This window comes from Phaenicophaeus curvirostris, chromosome 16 (assembly GCF_032191515.1).
Source record: "Phaenicophaeus curvirostris isolate KB17595 chromosome 16, BPBGC_Pcur_1.0, whole genome shotgun sequence".
Classification (NCBI taxonomy): Eukaryota; Metazoa; Chordata; class Aves; order Cuculiformes; family Cuculidae; genus Phaenicophaeus; species Phaenicophaeus curvirostris.
Genome location: NC_091407.1, coordinates 8,719,933 through 8,741,630, shown reverse-complemented (window position 1 = coordinate 8,741,630; position 21,698 = coordinate 8,719,933). Strand labels below are relative to the sequence as shown.

At 45.6% G+C, this 21,698-nt stretch overlaps 1 protein-coding gene across 1 annotated transcript; it reads right to left on the bottom strand.

Moving 5' to 3' along the window:
- Positions 1 to 6,968: 6,968 nt before the first annotated feature.
- LOC138727506 (uncharacterized) lies at positions 6,969 to 21,473 on the bottom strand. The gene is made up of 19 exons (XM_069869981.1): positions 21,252 to 21,473; positions 20,638 to 20,767; positions 20,397 to 20,490; positions 19,682 to 19,832; positions 19,160 to 19,322; positions 18,400 to 18,525; positions 17,139 to 17,201; positions 15,083 to 15,205; positions 14,580 to 14,735; positions 14,215 to 14,268; positions 13,417 to 13,634; positions 12,650 to 12,726; positions 12,365 to 12,475; positions 11,723 to 11,809; positions 10,761 to 10,868; positions 10,446 to 10,567; positions 10,107 to 10,229; positions 8,694 to 8,736; positions 6,969 to 8,029 (listed from the first exon to the last, which is right to left on the bottom strand). The coding sequence occupies exons 1-19, from the start codon at positions 21,361 to 21,363 to the stop codon at positions 7,952 to 7,954; spliced, it is 2,139 nt and encodes a 712-aa protein (XP_069726082.1). The 5' UTR covers positions 21,364 to 21,473; the 3' UTR covers positions 6,969 to 7,951.
- Between the last annotated feature and the right edge of the window lie 225 nt (positions 21,474 to 21,698).

Here is a 21,698-nt window from a genome sequence, read left to right as displayed (position 1 = left end):
AAAGGATATTTAAAATCACTAATTTTTTTTTTTATATATAAAAGTTGTCTTCCTTTACAGGTTCAAGAGCCTCCCAAGGGCAGAGGGGTGGGGAGCAGAGGGCTGGAGACGCAGCTGAACCCAGCAGAAGCTGTTGCTTCTCACGTTGTTTCCCTCCCTCCCTGGTTCCCTGTCCCCCCATATAAAAAAGCAACAGTAATAATACTAAAAATAATAAGACGAGAGAAGGTCAGGGTTTTTGTTCAGGTGGTCGTATTAGGAAGCTAACTAATAAAAAAGAGTACATTCAGCGGGGGGAGCCAGGGCACAGGGCTGGCCCCTCAGAGGATGCTGCATTTGCCTTTCTCCACCCAGGGGTTGTTTTTCATCAGCTCCGGGTTGAGGAAGGGGTCTTCGGGAATGCCATCCTCGATCCACTTCACAAACCTGCAGAGAGAGGAGCGGAGGGGTGGGCACGGACCCTGCCCGGGACTGCGTTGCGATGGGGCTTTGCAAATGGGTCAGTGCAAGGGGCAGGGGCTGAGTGGCTGCAAAATACAGTGAGATGCAGTGCCCAGTGTAAATCCCACTCTAGCAGGCAGAGATATCAAGGTGCATCCTGCTTTGGGGTGCAGGGATGTCGGGGTGCATCCCTCTCTGAGGTGCTGGGATGTCAGGGTGTCCCCTGCCGCGGTGGCAGTGTGTGTGAGCTGTCCCGGTGCCCACAGCTGTTTTTAGAACAGGGGAAGCCAAGCACAAGACAAGTTTAATAAATGCCTTTTTGTCCCCAGCATCTTTGCATTGGGGTTTAAAACTTATTTACTTATGTTGCTCTTTTTCTGTGGCCCCTGCTCCTACAAAGCCAGCGAGCGAGGGAGCACCAGGATTTTATGGGGGGGTCCCATGGCTGGATTTTATGCAGGGAGAGTTCCTGTGGCTGCCGCCACATCCCAGCCACCACCAGAGCTCGGGCAGCTGGAAAGGGGTGAGGGATTTGCAGAAAGGAGCACAGGGGCTTTGTGGTCGCTGAGTCTGGTGGGGTTTCTGGCCCTGGGGTTCAGAGGGCTCGAACTCTAAGGGGAGTAAAAAATATCTAAAAACACCTTGTTTTGGAACATTCAGTTGATGGGGAGGGTGGTGGTGGCGAAGAGCCAGACTCTGCTCCTGAGTGTGCAAAGCGCTGTCCCCCTGCGTGGCTGGGCTGGGGGTGCAGGGAGGGTGGGAGGGGGAGGTGGGCACCCACTCACTCAGGTATTGTCTTGGAGGACATCTCCCGCTTGTAGGCCAGCTGGTACTTCAGGCTTTCCACCTCCTTCTTCCACTGCGGAAGGTCCCACTCATCCATGGTGGCGACTGGGGGCTCTGTAGGGCTACAAGCAACAATATCGGTGCCGCATCCTGCCCTGTCTCCTTCCCCCAACACTGCACCCCTTAAAGCGGGGTCCCCGGGCTGGGGACAGCACCCCACCGTGCTCCCAAGGGTGGTTTCCAACCCCATGGTGGAGCAGCCCATGGCTCTGCGAGCTGTTGGGTTGGTTGTTAGGTGAAGGCTGCACTCACCTGTGGGGTGTGGGGCCAGGCTGGCACGGGACAGGTGCCTGCGCTGCCCTTTTGTAGCCGCGCCCGTGGGCTCATGCAAACCTGAGCGCCCGGGCAGATTGGGCTGCAATTTGGCTGGCAGGTTTGGTAAGGCTTGGGTGGGGAGCGGCAAAGAGCGACGAAGGTTCTGTGGGAAAGGGAGGTGTCTGTCCTCCTCCTGAGCGGATCCAGGAGGGATTTTGGGCACCTGCACAGCCTCCTCCCCTCCTCAGCAGCTAATGGTGGGGAAACTGAGGCACAGCTGCGGATGGGGCACAAGCTGCGCCCAGAGTTGCATGAGACCTGCGAGCACCCCAGGAATTGGTGGCACAGGGGGACCTTCCCCTGCCTAGGTGTGACCCCAGACCCTCGCACAGGGCAGTGCCAATTTGCACCTGGGGTGGCTGAACCCTGGTGGTGGCCACGCACCCCGTCCCATAGCCCAGCCCAGGCTGCAACCCCTGCCACTGAGGCAGCAAAGGGCTGAGGGTGCTGCACATCAGAGCATGAACTGCAGCCACGCACCAGCACAGCCCAAATGCAGCCACGCAGCGGCACAGCTCAGCTTCTTCGCAGAGCATCCTTCGGCAAGGGAAGAAGAGCATCCTTCCCATGATCCAGCCTCCCCGGGGCTCCCAGACCCCGCTGGCCGCTTTCCCAGCATCCCCATCCCCACTCTGGGCATCCCAGGAGCACGGCCAAGCCTTACCTTGGCTGGAGAAGGTCTTAGCAAGGAGCAGGAGCAGCGTCCTTCCCTGCCGACTCGCCAAGCCGCCCTGGCCTTGCAGCCTCCTGCGAGCGCTCGGTGAGCCCAAATCCTCTGGGTAATCTATTAATGCACGGCCGGTCCAGCTGCCTCCGACACAGCAGGAGCCGGATAATGGGAACGTCCTCCCCCCGCTGCTCCCGGGGGATTTGGCTCCGCTGAACGTGAGCGCCTGGGATAGAGGCAGCGTCCTGGTACCCAGAGGCCGAAATGGGGTTACCCCAGGCTCCCCCCAGCCCTAAGAACAGAAGAGCCCCAAGGAGAGGGGATGATGGGCACAGTGGTACCCCAGGGAAGCCCTGCATCCCTGCCCAAGCCAGCCCTGCCAGGGAGGGTTGTGTTTCTTCCCTGGTGCTGGTGGAGGTGGGAGCAGAGCGAGCCAGGGATGCTCCTGGGGAGAGGGTTAGAGGGGAAAAAAGAGATAAATGCAAAAAGCGAGTGAGGGAAGGGGTGAAGGGCAGCGTCAGCTCAGGGGAAAGAGCAACAACATTTAAAAACACAACTGTGCGATTGATGGGCAGGGAGGGACAAACCCATCAACAGCTTTTGGCTTACTAAAGGTAGCGGAACTGATGCAAAAGTAAACAAGACATTGAAAAAAAAAGCCACTTAACCCTTACTTTAACAATCAATTAAAATGAACTGCAGGTAATTATGGTGACAGCAGCTTGAAAAAATAAAAAGCAAGGTTTCCATAAATTAAAAACAGCCCAAACCTTGACCCAAACCCCTCTCCTTCACACCCACCTGTGGTGGCCCAGGGTCTGTGTCCCAGCGGGTGGCTGCTTGTCCTCTCTGGGACAGGGCTGGGCTGCATTTGAACAATTCTACAAACACACACACAGACATAATGTGGCTCTGGCACATGCATGGAGGTCAAAGAGATAATTCATATTATGAGACCCCTACCTGGATTTGTGTGTCCAGTTCTGGAATCCCTGGCACAAGAAGGATATGGACCTGTTGGAACGGGTCCAGAGGAGCTCACAGAGACGATCTGAGGGCTGGAGCATCTTCAGCCTGGAGAAGAGAAGGCTCCAGGGAGAACTTGGAGCAGCTTCCAGTGCTCAAAGGGGCTACAGGAAAGCTGGGGAGGGGCTTTTTTACAAGGGCCTGGAGTGACAGGATATAAGGGGGATGGCTGTAAAGTGCAAGAGGGAAGATTTACGTTAGACATTGGAAAGAAATTCTTCACGATGAGGGTGGGGAGCCCTGGCCCACGTTGCCCAGAGCAGTGGTGGCTGCCCCATCCCTGGAAGGGTTCAAGGCCAGGTTGGATGGGGCTTGGAGCCCCTGATCCAGTGGGAGGTGTCCCTGCCCATGGCAGAAGTGGAACTGGACGGGCTTTAAGGTCTTTTCTAACCCAAACCACTCCATGGTTCTATGATTCTATGTATGTGTGCAATTACGATTTATGTTGTATTATTATGTGTATTACATGCTACATATTATGTAACATACACAAACACGCATCTAATATATAAATACACACATATGTCTCTCTCTTGGATGTCTCTTCTAGTAGGCAGAGGCCTTTCTCCAAGCATTAAACCACCAGAGCTATCTCTGCTGAGCTGGAGGCTGATGCCCTGCAACACCAGCTGGTGCCAAGAAGCCCCTCCAGCCTCTGCCCGCTGAGGGCAGCGAGGATGGGGCAGCGGGGCCGAGCCCGGCTCCCCTCCCAGCCCTCAGCCCCGATCAATAACAGTTAGAGCCTTGTGGAGCCGCCGGCCTGTCGCTCAGCTCCGAGAGGATGCTGGAGGCTGGGGCTCGGCCAGGGATCGATGGAGATGGTTGGAGGCAGACTCCAACCCTGCTGCAACTGCAGCACAAGGACTTTTCCCCCAAAGGAAATAATAAACACATCTTTTTCTCTTGTGACAACAGGACAGGGCTTTTCTTCATCGCAAACAGCAGCAGGATGCGGGGATCCTGCAGGTCAGGGCACCCTCACTGCGCCCTGAACGGCACTGGCACCTATTAATGAGGTCAGCGATGCTGAATGCTGCACCGCAGCTTATCTGGCCATTGACATCAATCGTAATCTCCCCGCGCTGCCTCCAAACAATTATGGGAAAGGCTTGGCTTTAACGATAAAATGACACTGGAGATGGGTTATTGGATTGCCTTGGATTTGCTGCAATCTGAGGGCAGTGAGTGCTGAGCGGAGTCGATAGAGTTGTGCGGGAGTGGGGCAGCACCCGGTGAATTTAGGAGCCACCAGCCCTATGTCCAGGGTGTTCCTCAAGTTCATCCACACCCCAGGCAGCATCTGCCCATCAGCAAGATCCTGCGATGCCGGTGGGAGCCTTGGCTTGGTCTGGCAGGCAGGATGGCAGCAACATGGACCAGCCCTTGGGGGTGGGCGGGTGGCAGACCCCAGTGTGGCAGATTGCAGCACCAGCATTAACAACACCCCCCCTCTGGCTTTATAGATTAAAGAATTATGAACCCCTGAAGTTTTGCAATATTAATGATTGTCGCCATCTGTTAATCTGGCAGCCAGATATATGAGCTGCTTTTTTTTTTTTTTGTCTCGTCCAGTTATTAAAACTGAATATTTTTGGATCGGAGGAGCACAACACCTTTGTGTCCTAGGTTCTCAGTGCTGTTCCTGTGGTATCTGGGAGCAGGTCTGAGAGCAGGGGGAGAGGACCTCCCCAGGAAGGAGTTGGCACAAGGAATGGGATGCTGACAGAGCACAGTGCTACGGCAGAGGTGTTGTCTGGGGACAAGGACTGCAGCAGCAGTGAGCCAACAGCCCCTCTTGCCCTCCACAACCAGCCCCGTGAAGTGTGGGGCCTGCCCTCAGCATCAGCTGCTAATTACAGCTCTTTTTGGGAGGGTATTTTTGATAACTTGGCTCTCTAGTGGGCACTGCAAAGGGATAAACTCATTTAGCAGGTTAATTACTGTCCTTGGTAGCACTGGTATCACCACTCTCTCAACCTAAGCAGCAGAGACAAGGCTGGGAAGGGAAACGCTGGCTGAGGCAGAGTGTTCGGGGTGTCCCTGGCTCATTGTCTCCAGCCCCACTGGTGCCGTGGCTGTGAACTCACCTCCTGACAAGTTTGTTGCTGCACAAACTCACCTTTGTCCACGTGGTTGAGATGGTAAAGCTGCCCACTTCATACTTCGAGTTCTCTATTCTGATCCACAAAATCCTCGGCCTCCTTGTCCAAGCTCACTCTGTTGGGACATGCATTGCCATTCCCCTTTGGGAAGAGCTGGAAGAGCCACTTGGGTTTCCTGGCAGCACCAGGCACGGAGGGTTGTTGGTTTGTTTCTTCCCAGATATTATACTAAGAACTCCCCACTCTGGCCTGCAACCAACTTGTCTTTGTATCCGTATCATCCACAATCCTAATGAAGAACGATGCGCACACGCAAAGCAGCCCTGCAAATGCTGACCGCAGCCATGGTGGTACCTCGTGCTCCTGGGCTGGGTGATGGCATTCCCCTTCCAGACTTAAGAAACACAAGACAATTTCACCATTTGCAGATGAAATTATATCTTCGATACAGACATTTGCTTGCAAACGTTCTGTTTGCTGTTTTGCAGTAACACACACTTGCTAAAACAGCAGAGTTCTGTTTGCTAAAATACAATATTTGGATGAGAGTGCTTCAAGAGCCTATGTTCCTCTCCAAATTATGCATTTCAATTTTTAATGAGTTCTGCTTATCTCAATTATACCTGGAGCAAAGCAGACGACATCAGCTTTCGATTTACCTTTGGGGTTATCCTGTCATAGTCTCAGGGTACTGGGAAGTTGTTTTCTACCCTGGTTGATTTTAACGACTGTACCTGTCTGCCCAAAGTCAAAAGCAGATATGCCAGGGAAGCATCTCTCGTACATAAGATTATTATCATTATCTATACTATAATCCTCACTATAAGTGCTGCTGTAATTCATTAAAATTCAGAAGTAGATAAATAATGAATAGATATGGTATTTACTTACAGTAAATAAGCAGTTCCTGGCCTTTCCTTCTGATGGTAAATCTGGGGCTGAAGGGGTAACAAAGCCCCTGCCCTCACCTTCTCCCTCTCCCCGCTGCGCCTGGGACCAAACAGAGCGACACCAAGCCTGCACCTGGGCTGAGTTCAGTGTGATTTTAGGGTTCAATTGGGTTTACTTGTCTTTATACCCACAGCAACTGACAAAACACGATGTCACACCTACCGTGGACATGCCCAGGGACTAACAAAAGGGATTAGTTTGGAAGTTCAGAAGAGAGGAATGGAAGGCGCTTACGCCAGAGCAAAGCAGAGAGCAGATACAGCACCAAAGATCAGTGTTGTCAACTTCCTTCTCCCTTTCAGCCATAGCAGGATCAGGAACTTTCTATACTCAGGAAGATGAGGTAAGAGAGATCCTATCATTAGGAACACGCAAGGAACACCTGTCTTGGAAACCGGGATGAAACACCACAGTGCATCCTTAGGAACAGAGACCAAAACCAGACAGTGCTTGGCCAGCCCTGCTGACACCCAGAAGAACCAGATTCCCCAGCATCAGGGGACCTCACCCACCTCTGCTCATCCTAGATGAACGTCCTGCCAGAAGAGAGACGGCAACCAGTTGTTTTTTAAAAAAATTACTAAAAACACACAAAAAAAATCCAAACAGAACTGAAAACATATCACAAATTTAATTTTACTTAACACTGTGTTGATTTTAATACATGTACACTTTTGTAGAAAACTTGAACAGTGTGGCTTATTTAGGGTAACTAAAGCTGCAAAAAGCCACTGAAAAGGCTTAAATGTGCAAAATACAGATCATCACATTCTGATTTTACCCCAATGGCCAAACTACACAGGCAGGTGCCACAGCAGGGCGAAGGAGAAAAGTATTAACCAGGCTGGAAATAGTTCTCTATTTCTACCTCCACAGTCCAAAAATTAGCTTTTGACCTTGCCACTATAATAGGGATTTGAGAAACCCAGAGAGCCACCAGCACCAGTCTAAGTCACCTAGAGTAGAGAACAAAGCCCCACAGCTGGAAACCACCAATTATTCCCAAACATGTCAAGCTATTTACTGCATTGGGCCTTCCTGAATCTGGTTTCCTGAAGCAAGAAGACAGGCTTGAGTTAACGTCCCTCAAGAGTTGTTTACTTTTCTAACTGGACACTTGAGAACAGAGGGTGAGCGAGCAGCAGCTCAACGTGTGCTGCTGTGCTCCTGCAGAGGGGCAGTTGTCCTGGTGTCAGTTGCTCTCTCAGTTGTTCTGCTGCAGACATCTCGCCCACAGAGCATTTGTGCAACACAACAGAAGTAAAAGACTCATGGTGCTTTCTGTTTTGTCCATGTTTCTTTCCCTCACCCCGCTGTGATGACCATCTCTCCACAGATTGACTTTTTGAAAAGCTTAAATCCACTCCCTCTTTAAAGATCTGCTCAATCCGTGGGCCTGCAAGAAAGGAAACTTCCAAAACAAGGCTGCTGAAATACAGGTGGACATCACCTTGATCCGGGATTTCCTTTTTGCATTTGTCTGAAGTCAGTTTTTAATTGAATGTTTATGGAGATGACAACCAAAACGGAAGACAAGGGACTCCAGGGAGGGATTTCTCAGATTAAAACAGACTGGAAAAATATTCCTGAAGGATTTGGCAAATTACAATTTTTCAAACATGTTTATGAATTTCGAGACTTCATGGTGAATTGTGGTGCCAAGGGGCAGGTGCCTTAATCCCTGGGGAGAGATAAAAACATTAGTTAGCACACTAAGGTAAGGTTTATAATAAATGACATTGACATATACCATATTTGATACAGAATATATCAAATGATACAGAATCAAGAAATGGTTTGGGTTGAAAGGGACATTAAAGCCCACCCAGTTCCAACCCCCAGCCATGGCCAGGGACACCTCCCACCAGATCAGGGTGTTCAAAGCCCCATCCTGCCTGGCCTGGAACACCTCCAGGGACAGGGCAGCCACCACTGCTCTGGGCAACCTGGGCCAGGGCCTCCCCACCCTCATTGTGAACAGTTTTTTCCTAATGTCTAATCTAAATCTTCCCCCTTCTAATTTAAAGCCATTTCTCCCTCATCCTATCACTCCAGGCCCTTGTAAAAAGCCCCTCCCCAGCTTTCCTGTAGTTCCTTTCAGCACTGGAAGCTGCTCTAAGGTCTCCCTGGAGCCACCTCTTCTCCAGGCTGAACAACCCCAACTCTCTCAGCCTGTCCTCAGAGCAGAGGTGCTCCAGCCCTTGAATCATCTTTGTAGCCCTCCAGTGGACCCATTCCAACTGTTCCATATCCTTCTTATTTCAGGGATTATATTTAAATATCTCATTGATAAGCAATAGCATTGTCATTGATATGCCAAATTCTAAAATACAGGAGATACTCACTGCATTGTGAAAGAAGTTGCAAAGATGCTTTGCCCATGGACACCTGAAAAACAAGATGACTCTTAATCCATTTCCTCATAAAGACACATCTGCCCCAGTTTTCAGCCACTCTCTTTTGCATTGATCAAAGCTTTATAAGAAGTCTGATCCAACAATTCATGTCAACTTCCAAGAGGAGATGACTTCAGCAACAGACGTACAATAAAATAATTACGACAAAGACAGTGCATAAGAAACGGGGTTGCATCAGTTTCTCTCAGATCACTGCTAGAGCATGCTGTAAAGCTCCACAAACCAAAAAGGACAATTAACAGAATTGCAAATTTGTTACATACAGCATAGCTCATAAAATACCTCATCTCACTCATTGTGTATTTTCTCAGCTACACGCAATAGGCTAGAGAGAAGAAACAGACTTCCACAAAGGTCAGCGTACACGCCCACAATTCCCACTGAAGACAGCTGCTAAGAAGTGGATTCTCAACCTCACTTTGCTGCCACTGGCTATGTGTGAATTCAAAGTGCCAGAGCGTGCAATTCCTCTCCCTTCCGGTATACAACCACAGAGTCAATTAATTTGAAAATTATTATGTCAATACATTAAAGTCTATCGCTCTAAAGCCTGTAATGCTTTACCGCGTAACACAGGAGAGCAAGGATTACACTTACAAACAGCTGGTGGTTTCAAAATCAACACATCAGTGTTTTATTACTATTCATAATCAAAATAAAGAACTTCGACTTTCTCAGAACTGTTTTTCCCACCCTCTGAAGCTTTGTGCTGCTGCAGAATGAGCAATCTCTCCTTTTTAAAATGGGATAAAAGCAACAGGCACAAACCTAATGCTGTCCTCAATTTGCATTATCATGCACGTATGTTCCTGAACTGTTATGTTTAGGTGGGGATCTACTCCCTCACCACCGTGTGAAGTGTTTCTTACAGGTTTAAAAGGAACATTGACATCCGTACACCCATTGTACTCTTGTATAATAGATAGACAATAATATACTTTTAGAGCTACTTTCAACTATTTTCCATAGGTAAAGTTTTCTGCAGTATTACACCTCTGTAGAGCTGAGTAGCTGCTGTGTTCTAAGTCCTAATCAGAGTTTTTTGGTTGCTGTGGATGATGACAATATCTAAGTAACAGAACCAGGCTGAACTGCATTTTACCTCAATGACTGCTCAGGGTTGCCATGAGCAGATAACGTGTTTTCATAACAATGGGCACTGGGAAGCAAAAAGGCTGTGTGGTTGCAACAGGTAATACAGAGCAATTTCAAGTCTACCACAAAACATCACGTTCAGTGTTTGAATGAATTGTGAGATAAGACTGTTAACTAAGAGAAAACTACCACTAGTGTTGCAACACAATGATTTTCTATTTGGCTATGACAAAGATTCACACTTACACATGGAGGTTCTCCGTAATAATATTCAGAGTGAACAGTCCAATGGATTGCATCTTCTTGTGTCTGCAAGTCAGGAACAGGCAAACGAACTCGCCCACATACTGGGGACCGAGGTTTTGCCACCTAAGCAACAGAAAACCAGGTAACAGAACACAGCTGTTCAACAAGAGACAGCTTTCCTATTGATTCCTAGTAACTTATTTGCATTCTTGACATATCTAAAGCACTGGCCTGGCTGGTTGCAAAGAGTTCAGGTATCTCTGCTGAACATTAACGCTGCAGGAGTGCTCCTACTGTATCCATAAACAGACAGGCTTCAGGGAGCAAGTGTTTACTCACAGTTTTAGCATCATTGCTTTCTGACAATTTAGATCTCTCAAAATCAGGTTGACAATGCCATGGAGAACATGTTCTTCATAGGAAAGATTGTCCAATAACAGCCTCAGAGCCCAAAAGTTATTCTAGAGAAAGACAAAATAAGACTGGTGACTTAATCTAATTGCCAATCATTTATTCAAAGATAGAATAAAGGGCAGCAAAGCTTAAGCTTTAACCAAGTTAAATACATATAAAAATCTCAAAGTTGGTGTTACACACATTTTTAATATCATTTGTTTTAATCTCATAGGACAGAAATCAGTATTTAGGACTCACCCCAAAAGCCAGGGCTATCTCTAAGAAGGAAGTCAAATACTGAAGATCACAAAAAAGCATCTGTTGTACTGCTTGCACTGCGATAATAAGGCAAGCCTCATGGTGCAACTACAGGAAGAGATATCAATAACAAGAGACATATTCAAATTACAACTTTCCCACTACTTGTACATCATACCCAGTCAAATCAGCATTAAGTAACTACCATTCCAGTAAGGTGGGCCGGATGTCAGACAGGACATCCCCAAGAACCTTATGAAGATCAAAAGAAAGGAGTGTAGAACAGGTACTTCTATTTATACAGTGCATTCCACCTGGTACTCTCGAAGTCCCCAGAGAAACACCAAACGCCTCAAACCATCCCAGAAGTAGAATTAAGGGGGAAAGCAATCTGGCCCAAAAGTCACATATTTGGAGAGTAAGCTAAATGTAATTCCCTCAAGAAAAGTAAGAAAGGATAAGGTAGTTCCTTGGACGTATTGACTGTATTTAATACAGAATATATTTCAAGTCATCTTTAAACATGTTCCACTGCACTTGAAAGCATCATTCAAAACAAGTTTAGAAGTTCTGAGCTATTTCAAGTTTTGAGACAGATACATTGGCGAGTCCCAAAGGGCAGCCTCCAGTCTGACCCAAACACCACAAGAGCACCTTGTGAGAAGTTAAGATGGAATCAACTGCCAACCTTCTCACTTTATAAATGTTTATATTTGGACAGTGAAGAAGTAAGACATGTCCTCGGATGAATAAGGTTTCAGACCAGACGAAGTTTTCTCACCTCCGGGTATCTGCTCTAGCCTTTAGGCTGCGATAAAAACAGGCTTATGCTGATCCACCCTCAAAAATCTTCAAGCCCTCTTAAAAGCTTTTCATAACAATACAAGCAATTTCAATCCCACTGTATCTCCAAGCACAAAAAAACGAGTGGTACATTTCCTTATTGCTCTGTGCACACTTACCTGAGAAGAAAAAATTGCAGGTGGTAAAGAAACATTGATTTTTGCCTTCAGCTCCTCCAGAAGGTCACCACTGGCAGCAAGCACGCCCTGCGACAGAAGTAATGAGTCACAAGTAAAGGAAGAAGTCCAGATACTCCACAACATCAAAGAGTGCCCAAGACGGTTCTCTTTAACTTGTTTTAGTTATTTGTTCAGCATTTCTGACCAATGAAGCTGACTGTCCAACATCACATTAAAGGCTCTACAGCACTAACCAAACCATATCACACCACATAACCTGTTCACTTTAACTTCAGACAACACTTATTTCTGTTCTTATGAAGAATATACTCGGGTACTGACTCTTTAGGACTCTCTGAACACATTTTTCTTCAAATGATTTCCTGGATCAGGTAACAAACTGGACATCTCAGCATTACAAGTTACAGAATCACTATTAGGCACTGAACCGCAAGCAGAGTTAAACTGTTGAGTGTTGCATTTAACACTCCTGAATCACAACATCTGCAAAGTGCTACGTTCACCACGTACCACAGAAGTATTTGTTAAGGCACTGTAAAGTTAATCTTAGTATTTAGAAGAACGAGCCAACGCGCACATCAAACGAAGTCTTCTCTCATATCACGGTGTTGATTCAGTTACCTTTTGGAAGTCAAGTGGTGGTTCTTTCAGGGACAGGGGATGTAGGTGCCCATTCTTTTCCAGCACATTGCTGCTCCCCAAGATCATGATGAGGGAACTCCAGCATTTAGGCTGAAACACAGCAAGACATTTGTTTTACAAAGTCAAATCCTTTCACAGAGGTGTAAACTCTTCAGAGGAAGGAGTTCTGACAGTAAGCCCTCGCATTAAAAAGGCAACTGGATAAACAGGTAATGGACAGAAACACTTGACAGGACACTGCAACGCAGATTATTAGAGACTCACATTCCTGTATAGCGATACGCTGCTGTAAAGGAGCTTGAGCGCCTGCTTAATTAGAACACTGTCTTTCATGGGAGGCCCTGCAAGAAGAAAAGAAAAACCCCAAACATATGTTATAAGCCCCAAATAACTAGACGGAGGTAATACAAACAGGATGTTAACTTACAGATATGCCTCTACAAAAACCTAACAGAATGGACAAACACGAGTCTATCGTTCTTTAACAATGTTTTGTAGGTTCTGAATAGAAAAACAACATCAGCTGTAAAACGGTATCCCAGAAAGCTGCCAAGAACTGGATACAATTTAGACTGAGGTACCACACCAGGTGACCCAGAACCAAGTCTTTATCATGTACCTCACACCACACCACAGCGCAGCACAACACACACTGTCAGTAGCTCACACTGCTGATTCTACTTGTAGCTGAACATCTCCAAAGTAAGCCTTTCATTTCAAAACGATTTGACAAGTAGCATGCACCAGAATGAATGATCAGTGGCTGAACTAATGACAGAATTCAACACACAGATAATTTCCCTTATCATCAGGAAGCTTTTACTGTCAAGGCTGAGATATACCATGATAGGACTCGAGGGAACGGCAGGAAGATGCACCAGGAGTGTTGGGTTGGACAGTAGGACAATATTGCAGCAGCACTGGCCAATACCCTCAGACACACGGTGTGAGTGTTGGGGTTGTCCTGTGCAGGGACAGGAGCTGTATTTAAAAAAGGTTCTAAACATATGTAAGAAATAAGTCACACTTGCCAACTGTTATCCAGGACCCAGTGTCTAGCATATCCTTTCCAGCAGGGACACTGCCTGTTCTGAACATCTTCAGGTAGACCTCAAACTGAATTGGCGTTATCCGGCAGGCAGGACAGCAGGCGAGGCTGCTGATGGGAAACAACAGCGAACGCGCAGCATCAAGGAAGTCTCCAGTTTTACACAAGTAGAATGGGATTTTATCTCGAAGGTCTCTTAACCTGGAAAGAAGGAAGAAGTGGATATTTGTAAAACTTCCATGTTAATGAAAATCAATGTGTATTTTTAGATCTGATTATGCTTGACCACTGGTAAGTTATATCTGATAAGGGAGAAGTTCGTTGCACTGTAGTATTACTTTCACTTAGCAAACAGCCAAAATTTTACTGCTTTCCATAGAACTATGGAATGGTTTGGGTTGGAAAGGACCTTAAATATCACCTAGTTCCACCCTGCTGCCATAGGCAGCAGCACCTTCCACAGGATCAGGTTGCTCCAACCCTCCATCCAACCTGGCCTTGAACACCTCCAGGGATGGAGCAGCCACCACTGCTCTGAGCAACCTGGGCCAGGGCCTCCCCACCCTCACAGTAAAACATTCCTTCCTAAGATCTCATCTCAATCTCCACTCTTTCAGCTGAAAATCTTTCCCTCCTCCTCCTCCTCCTCTCACCCCTGCACTCCATGATCAAGAGCCCTCCCCTTCTTTTCATTCTGCTAGTTTATTACATGTTGAAGAAACACAGACTGGGATACAACCTTAAGGCAAATAAACATTTAAAAAAGAGAAAAGCCATTTACCCTTTGATATCATTGCATTTCACAGCTTTCAGATAGCGAACAACTTCTTTAAATCTGGAGAGGAAAAAAAGAGGACGAGTAGGAAGAGGAAGTGCAAAGCTATAAACAGGTCAAATATTTACCACAATTGACAAAGCAAAACAGATTTTCCCCTGCAAGAGACATTGCATGACAGGACAGAAATAGAACTTTTTGACAGGTACTGGGCATGGACAGTTTCAAATGTGTCTTTGTTTTATAAGTTCTGCTGTTACACAGAACCCTGCAGACATTAGGGACACACTACACTGCAGGCAATACCATGCAAAATGTAGAAGTTGAGTTCATAAAATGAAAAATCCAAACCGAGACCAAACCAATCTTACTTCTTTTTGTCTACCAATCTCTCCACTCGAGCCTCTATCACAGGGAGCATTTCCCACAAAAATACTTTTCTTCCTTTTTGTGTTCTTTGACCAGTGATGTTCTGGCCCTTTAAAACCGTGGTCAGTAATCCATGGTCCCACGGCACAACGTTCAAGCTGTAAGTACAAAAATAAAGCCACTTTTAAGTGTGTTTTGCTGGTACAGCTTCATTTGTTTCCTTTAAGTAACATGAAGTTTTACCAATATCTTAAGGTTTACGGCTCACATTTGCGGAGGAAACAAGGGGGACAACAAAAGGGGAAAGAAAAGCTATAAGGACAACAACTTAGACATAACATCAAATATCTTTTCCTGTAACAACAGGAAAGTACAAAGCAGCAGGTACTGAAATCTTCCTATAAAATGCTCACACTATCAGTGAAAGAACCATTCTACACAGCCGTTTTCAAAACAGGCAACTGGATAAAAAGCATATTCTGTAAACAAACCCCAAAGCACATACCTGTTTGAGAAGCCAAAACAGTGACACGGAAGCGAGATGGACTGAAAAAAATTAATGAACTTTTCATACAAGTTTTTCGGGAAGTCACACAACACCAGCATCTTCTGAAGGTGGGTTGTGATCCTGTGTTTTGGGAAGGAAACAAAAGAAAAATCAACATCCCCTAGAATTAGAAGAATGACTTCTAAGTTGTTCTGTTTTTTTTTAATCCTATGGGAAAACACCCTACAGAAGTTTGGGGGTTTTTAGTTAAATGTCAGACAGTTTGTATTTTTATTTAAACTTGTGTTATATGATTGGTAGTGAATAATGGTATTGCTCTTTTGTTATTAAACATCAGTGAAACCAAGGTTCTGTGGTTTCAAGTTTTGAAACAAAGTTCTCCAGGATATAGAATCATAGAATCATGGAATGGTTTGGGTGGGAAGGGACCTCAAAGCCCATCCAGTTCCACCCCTGCCATGGGCAGGGACACCTGCCACTGGATCAGTTTGCTCAAAGCCTCATCCAGCCTGGCCTTGAACACCTCCAGGGATGGGGCAGCCATGACTTCCCTGGGCAAGAGCCTCCCCACCTTCAGCATGAAGAATTTCTTCCTAATGTCTAATCTAAATCTTTCCTCTTCCAATTTAAAGACAATCCCCCTCGTCCTATCACTATATGCGAGAAACACTGTAGAAATACGTGGTAAGCCTGATGAGTAATCTGATCAACCCGAGCTCCTAGCAACTTCAAAGCTAGTGAAACCATTCTTGTCTTAACTGAATACTGGAGATAATGCACTTACACAAAGAAGAGTTTAAGCCTTTAAAACTGGGGGAAGGAGGCAAAAAAATCCTATTCTTTTAAAGTAAGAAATTAAAACCATCAAGAATAGAAATTTAAAATGAGAACCGATATAGTATTTAGGTTATACCTGTCATTAGTTTCAAATAAGAGATGAGAATATATAATTGTTTTTAAGTGCTCCTTAAAAAAGTTAATTCTTAATTCATTAACCTTCTGTTGCAAGTGAATTTCGGGTTAAAGGTGAAATACAAAGCTAAAATGAGAAATGAATTAAACCAAGTGAGCTAGATGTCCTCATTCACCAGCCTCGGGGGAACTCCACTATGTTACATCCCTGACTAGTCTATCCCACTGGAGCACAAGGCTGCTGTTTTGTTCTCCTATAGACACTATTTACTCTTTGGTTTAATAACCACGAGCAGCTGCCTGACACCACCTTCTGGTCTGGCCTCACATTACACTCCTAGACTACAGTCAAGAATCGTAGAATGACCTGAGTTGGAAGGGACCCACAAGAATTGTCAAGTCCAACTCCTGTCCGTGCACAGGACAACCCCAACGTTCATTCATACCATGGGTCTGAGGGCATTGGCCAAACGCTGCTGGAATATCACTCAGCTTGGTGCTGTGACTGCTTCCCTGGGGAGCTGTTCCAGTGCTCCCCCACTCTCTGGGTGAAGAATCTATTCCTAATGTCCAACCCAACTCTCCCCTCCCCTAGTACACTTTCTTGCCATTCCCTCGGGTCCCAAATAATCCATTTTCTTGGCTTTGAGTTTCCCATTGAGTTATTCTCCTTTGAGGCAACAAAGGAGGGCTTGAGTGCTTATGTGGCTCTAAATAAAGCAGATAATAGCTGCCTTGTCCTTCACAGAAAAGGACTAATATTAAATAAAGCTTCTAAAAATCTTGATTTTTAGTGTGCTGCTGTAGAGTCTGAGAGAACTCTGAAGCCCCTGCTCATCAGGCTGATCAGCACATGTTGTTGTTTATATATTCTGCCTGTTGTTACCCATCTGCAGAGTACGTGAGGGCAGCAGGAGGCTGCTCTCGCACTGCTCAACCCTGGCAAGAGTTCCTGATGCTACAACACCGTAAGGTTATACACCGCTGCAAGTTTACTTCTGGGTACTAAAAGCTAAAGCATTCACTTTTTAAATTAGTGCCTTTGAACAAAAGCCATTTCAAATGCATTTTAAATGCCAGCAGGATGTTTAGAGCCAGCAATGACTCCATTGCCATCTCAGCACCATAAGATGTGCCTTACCTTTGCAACAGACAAGGGACAGCAATCTTCAGCGACGCAGTATGACCAAGGTTCTGCCAGTTTCTAAGAGGGAAGGAAAAAAGCACTAATTAATATTTGGCTGGATTTTCTCCCTTTTCCCCTTCTCTTTAGTCAACTGCTTAAGAAAACACTTTATTCTTGAAAGCATTGGGAACTCTCACGCTAATAAAAAATATTCCAACCAGATAAAATGAGTGCTCAAAGGCTAAAACACATTTTAGAACTAACACTGTTTTACTGCAGCACCGAAACAAACCTTCCCCACCCTACAGCAGCAGCAAACCTTCTAACTTGTCACGTGAGACGTGGGCACACTTTGCTTTTACAGGGCTGTATATCATCATCCCACAAGGGCCAAACCGCATCCCATATAACTACAGCGAACGCTGCGGGACTCTAAGCGTACAAAAGAAAGACCTACCCAAATAATGCATCCAGACCACTCCTTGCAAGCCTTGACTGTTCCTCAGAAAGGATTGCAGAGGAACTGCTGTTTCTGGCCTGTTAAACCAACCCAGATCACGTTTACTCCTCCGTTATAAAAAGCTTTGAATTTAAGCCCCAAGATATTCAGGTTTTGCAAGGCAAAGCCCTGGGACTTTGCTCAGGCTAAAGACTAATCAAAGATGAAACAGCCGTGATATAAATAAGAAAGTAACCAGCCCACGTAGTAAAGACTGAAGTATTTAAAGTCTGGTTTTACATATCACGCAGCCTTCTCAGCTGCAGGCCAGCCTCCAGACTTACAGGAGGCATCTAAAACTTATTGCCCAAGGAATGTCACATCCTCTGTTCCACCCTGGTCAGAAGTGGATGTACCTTCACACAATGTAGCTTGTGTGTTCTCACCTGGAAAGCTCCCCTGCCCCTGAACTTTCTCCCAAGGAATTAGCTGTGCCTGCCATCATGTGCTGTCTGTCACCCTCCCTCCTCCCAGTTTCGACCGCTAATTCCTTCCCCTTGTTGGGGATTGTCTCTCCCCTTCATGACTCAGTCCCGCTTAACTTCTTCCTCTCATATCTAACTTTCAACCTGCTCTTTTCCCCCAGATCCCTCCCTGTAATCAACCTCATTTCTCCCTCAGGTGTACTCCTTTCCCTCTCATCGTGCTGCAGCCAGGGCAGTGATCTTCACACTGTCCGAACACATAATAAACGGAAAACCAGAACTCTCTTGCTTAGTCTCCTTCTCTACAGGGGCAAATGAAGATTACACACTAGAAGTGGAACCAGATACTTACAAAGCAGGGTCTTTATGAAGTGCGATCTCTTTAGCTGCTCCCAGAAACATGACAGCAGCAGCTTTAGGATTCTCTTTTTCTGCCTGATTCAAAAATTTTGTTACCAGTGAAAAAACTCCGGAATACCTAAGAAAGTGAAGCAGTCAATAAGATATATGGTGTCTGCAATGATGCACTTTGTAAACAAATTGCAATTGTGACCATTCTACAGTTTGAGAGCAAATTGAGTCGCTTTTCCTTGAAAAGCATCTATAAGATAGTGAGAAGGTATTTGCAGAACCATTACTTTAAGCATTTTAAAGGCACACACCATTGAGTCAAAGCTGAACCCCATCCTAAAAAACAAATTAGTAAAAAAATAAATGTTTTCCTGTGAGGATGAGGAGGCCCTGGCCTAGGTTGCCCAGAGCAGCGGTGGCTGCCCCATCCCTGGAGGGGTTCAAGGCCAGGTTGGATGGGGCTTGGAGCCCCTGATCCAGTGGGAGGTGTCCCTGCCCATGGCAGGGGTGAAACTAGATGGGCTTTAAGGTCCCTTCCAACCCAAACCATTCTGCGAAAGTGTCTCAATATAGCAGAAAATATGTATTTAAGGGGGTGTTTATATCCAAGTGCAATTTAATAACTCACTGGCCAAGTAAATTCTCTCAGCTATGTTTGTGCTATGTCAAGTGTCACAATTCCGAATATCACCTGACTAAAGGAAAGCAAACCTGCACTGACCAGCACGTACAGCAAGTTGCTGAGTTCTGTTGTTACTTACTTGTATACAACCTCCAAGTTTCGTGATCTGCAGATATTGCATTGCCCAGGAGGCAGTTTTGGGAGGCAGAAGCATTCATGTTGTGTGGGAGGCAGTCTTTCTCCAACCAGATACTTACTATATTCCACAGAAAGTTCTTGGATAAACTTTATTAGCAGATTTCCTAAGACAGCAGACAGATAAGAAACCGTTAATACATTTCATTTTTTCCTTCAAAACTAAAAGAAATAGAAAGATAATTCTAAGTAGCCCATGTAAAATGCTTAGCAAGTTACTTGCACCCAATCTTACTGGCCAGGAAAGCTTTGTTGCTTCTTCCCGAGGGAGGGAAGCAGACAAACAGGGCCTGCAGAGCTCTGTCTGGTCTCGGAATGGCCCAGAAAGAGAGCAGCAGCAGCAGCAACTTGACAAGCCTTTGCACAAGGAGAGCTGTGGGCCAGACAAGCCATTCAGCAAGCCATAAACCCTGTAGCCAAAGTGAGCCACAGGTCTCCCAGGACTGAATGAGAGCATAACGCTTACCACCATGCCGAAGGTCTGCATCTATGTCCGTGAGCTCCAAATTGAACATTACAAGAACACCAGCCAAGGCAAAGTCACGCTGTTCCTTCCAGAATTTGCTTTTGTTGTGTGCATTGCAGTGACAGAGGGAAAGCGTTGTCCAATTCTGGCACTATTTCATAAAACATGAAAAAGAGGGAGAGGTTTTGCCTTTTTTATTTTTTTCTCCCTTTTATTTACTTTTTTTTTCTTTCTAGCTGAGCAAATCTAAAGTTCCTGAGTGAAGGACTACAACCTTTACACACCTAGGTAAAGCTACAGCGAAGGATTTTGACAGTCAGAGCAAGAGGCCAATAAAGCAATAAAGCAATATCATGCCAAACAACAAAACCCACACCCACAGTCAACCCTGAATACTTTACTGAGACTCTCCAGGAGTCTGGTTCAGTAATTTCATTCTACGAAATATACTGTGTGCCTAAAGGGGTACTTTTGCTTATACTCTGCGAACATCTACTCCATCAACTGGCTGGACTACCAGAAATAAACCCTGACAATGAATACCTTCTTCGCAGCATTGTGAAGCAGATAGCAACAATTAAGAGAGTAGTTGTTAAAATAACCAATTGTCATGCATCATTTATTCCTTTAGCTTAAGAGTGATTTCTTTTAAGAAGACTGGTTAGGAATTGAGTTGGTTCAAAGCTGTGCAGTCCTCAGCTACAGCTCCTCTCACCTCAGAAGCCAGCTTATCGCAAACGTAGCAGTAGCACTGATTACAAATATCAGCATTTTTTCCGAGGGGCGAGCATGTATCGCATTCTGTTCGCCTACAGAGCAGAAAACCAGAAGGAAACAAGTTACACAATGAATTCTACTGCTTTCAGCTGTTAGAAAAACTTACATAGTCACTTGACAAGGCAGACTAAATCTGGAAAATTAAACCCCCAGATTAACCTCCATGCCACTGAACGTACTCGAACGGGTGTGTTGTACAGTCATATCTTGCATGAGGCATCGCTTTGGGTTGTTTACAGAACGTAACCATTAGTTCACATTCCTCGTCCACAACTTCTTCAGATTTCTCCTCTCCAGAGGCAGATTTCTCTGTAGAGAAGAGGATACACAGTGTAAATCAGTGTAAAGTTAACTACAACTTCATTACAAATTCAACCAGTTATTGACATTTATTTTTGAAAGATGCTTTAAGGCACAAATTCTCCTATGATTTCACAAGGTGCCAGTAAGAATGGTACTCTGCTCTGGGACAAAAAACTTCCACATGTTATCAAAACAGATGTAATTTAATCAAAAAGGATCCAATGAACATGGAAAAATCCCACTCTCCGCTAGGTTTGTAACATTTTCAAACTACACAGCAGTATCCTTTAAGGCAACTAGTGGGGTCAAAGAAATCCCCAAAGTTATGAATAAAATAATGGCAATTCCTCCTGGTTTTATTTATTTTTGAAATGCTTTGTCTTCCTAACAGCAGAAAGCCTCATTTCAAGCCTGTCACGTAACATTTCACCTCACTTTGCTTCAAAAGTTCTTTACAGAACTTCCTTGACAACAAGAACAAAGGACTTACCCAGTGGGTCTACCAATAAAACCGAATTCCCAAGTGTGCTCTCAGCTTCATCATCGCTGATCAGGATGATGCTTTTCTCTTCCTCTTCTCTTTTTGATGGCCCCATGGTCATCGAACTTCAAAGCAAAGAAACTAGTTGGCAGCAAGCAGGACACAAGGATAGTTCCCACTTTGAAGGTCCTTTCACCAGGAAGGGAAGAAAAAGACTTCAAGATCCAAACTCTTCCGCCTATGTCGAGTTAACACGAGGGACACAAACATTCAACCCTTACTGCAGTGTGCAGCTCAAAAAACGTTGCAGTTTTCTTCCAGACCTGAGAGAAACCTAAAAGCAGGGAGGTGATGAGAAAGAAAAAGCCAATGAGACCATTTGTTCCTTTGGTGGGTTTGTGGGACCATCCATGAAAGGACAATCTCATAACACCTATTATCACAGAATTATAGAAC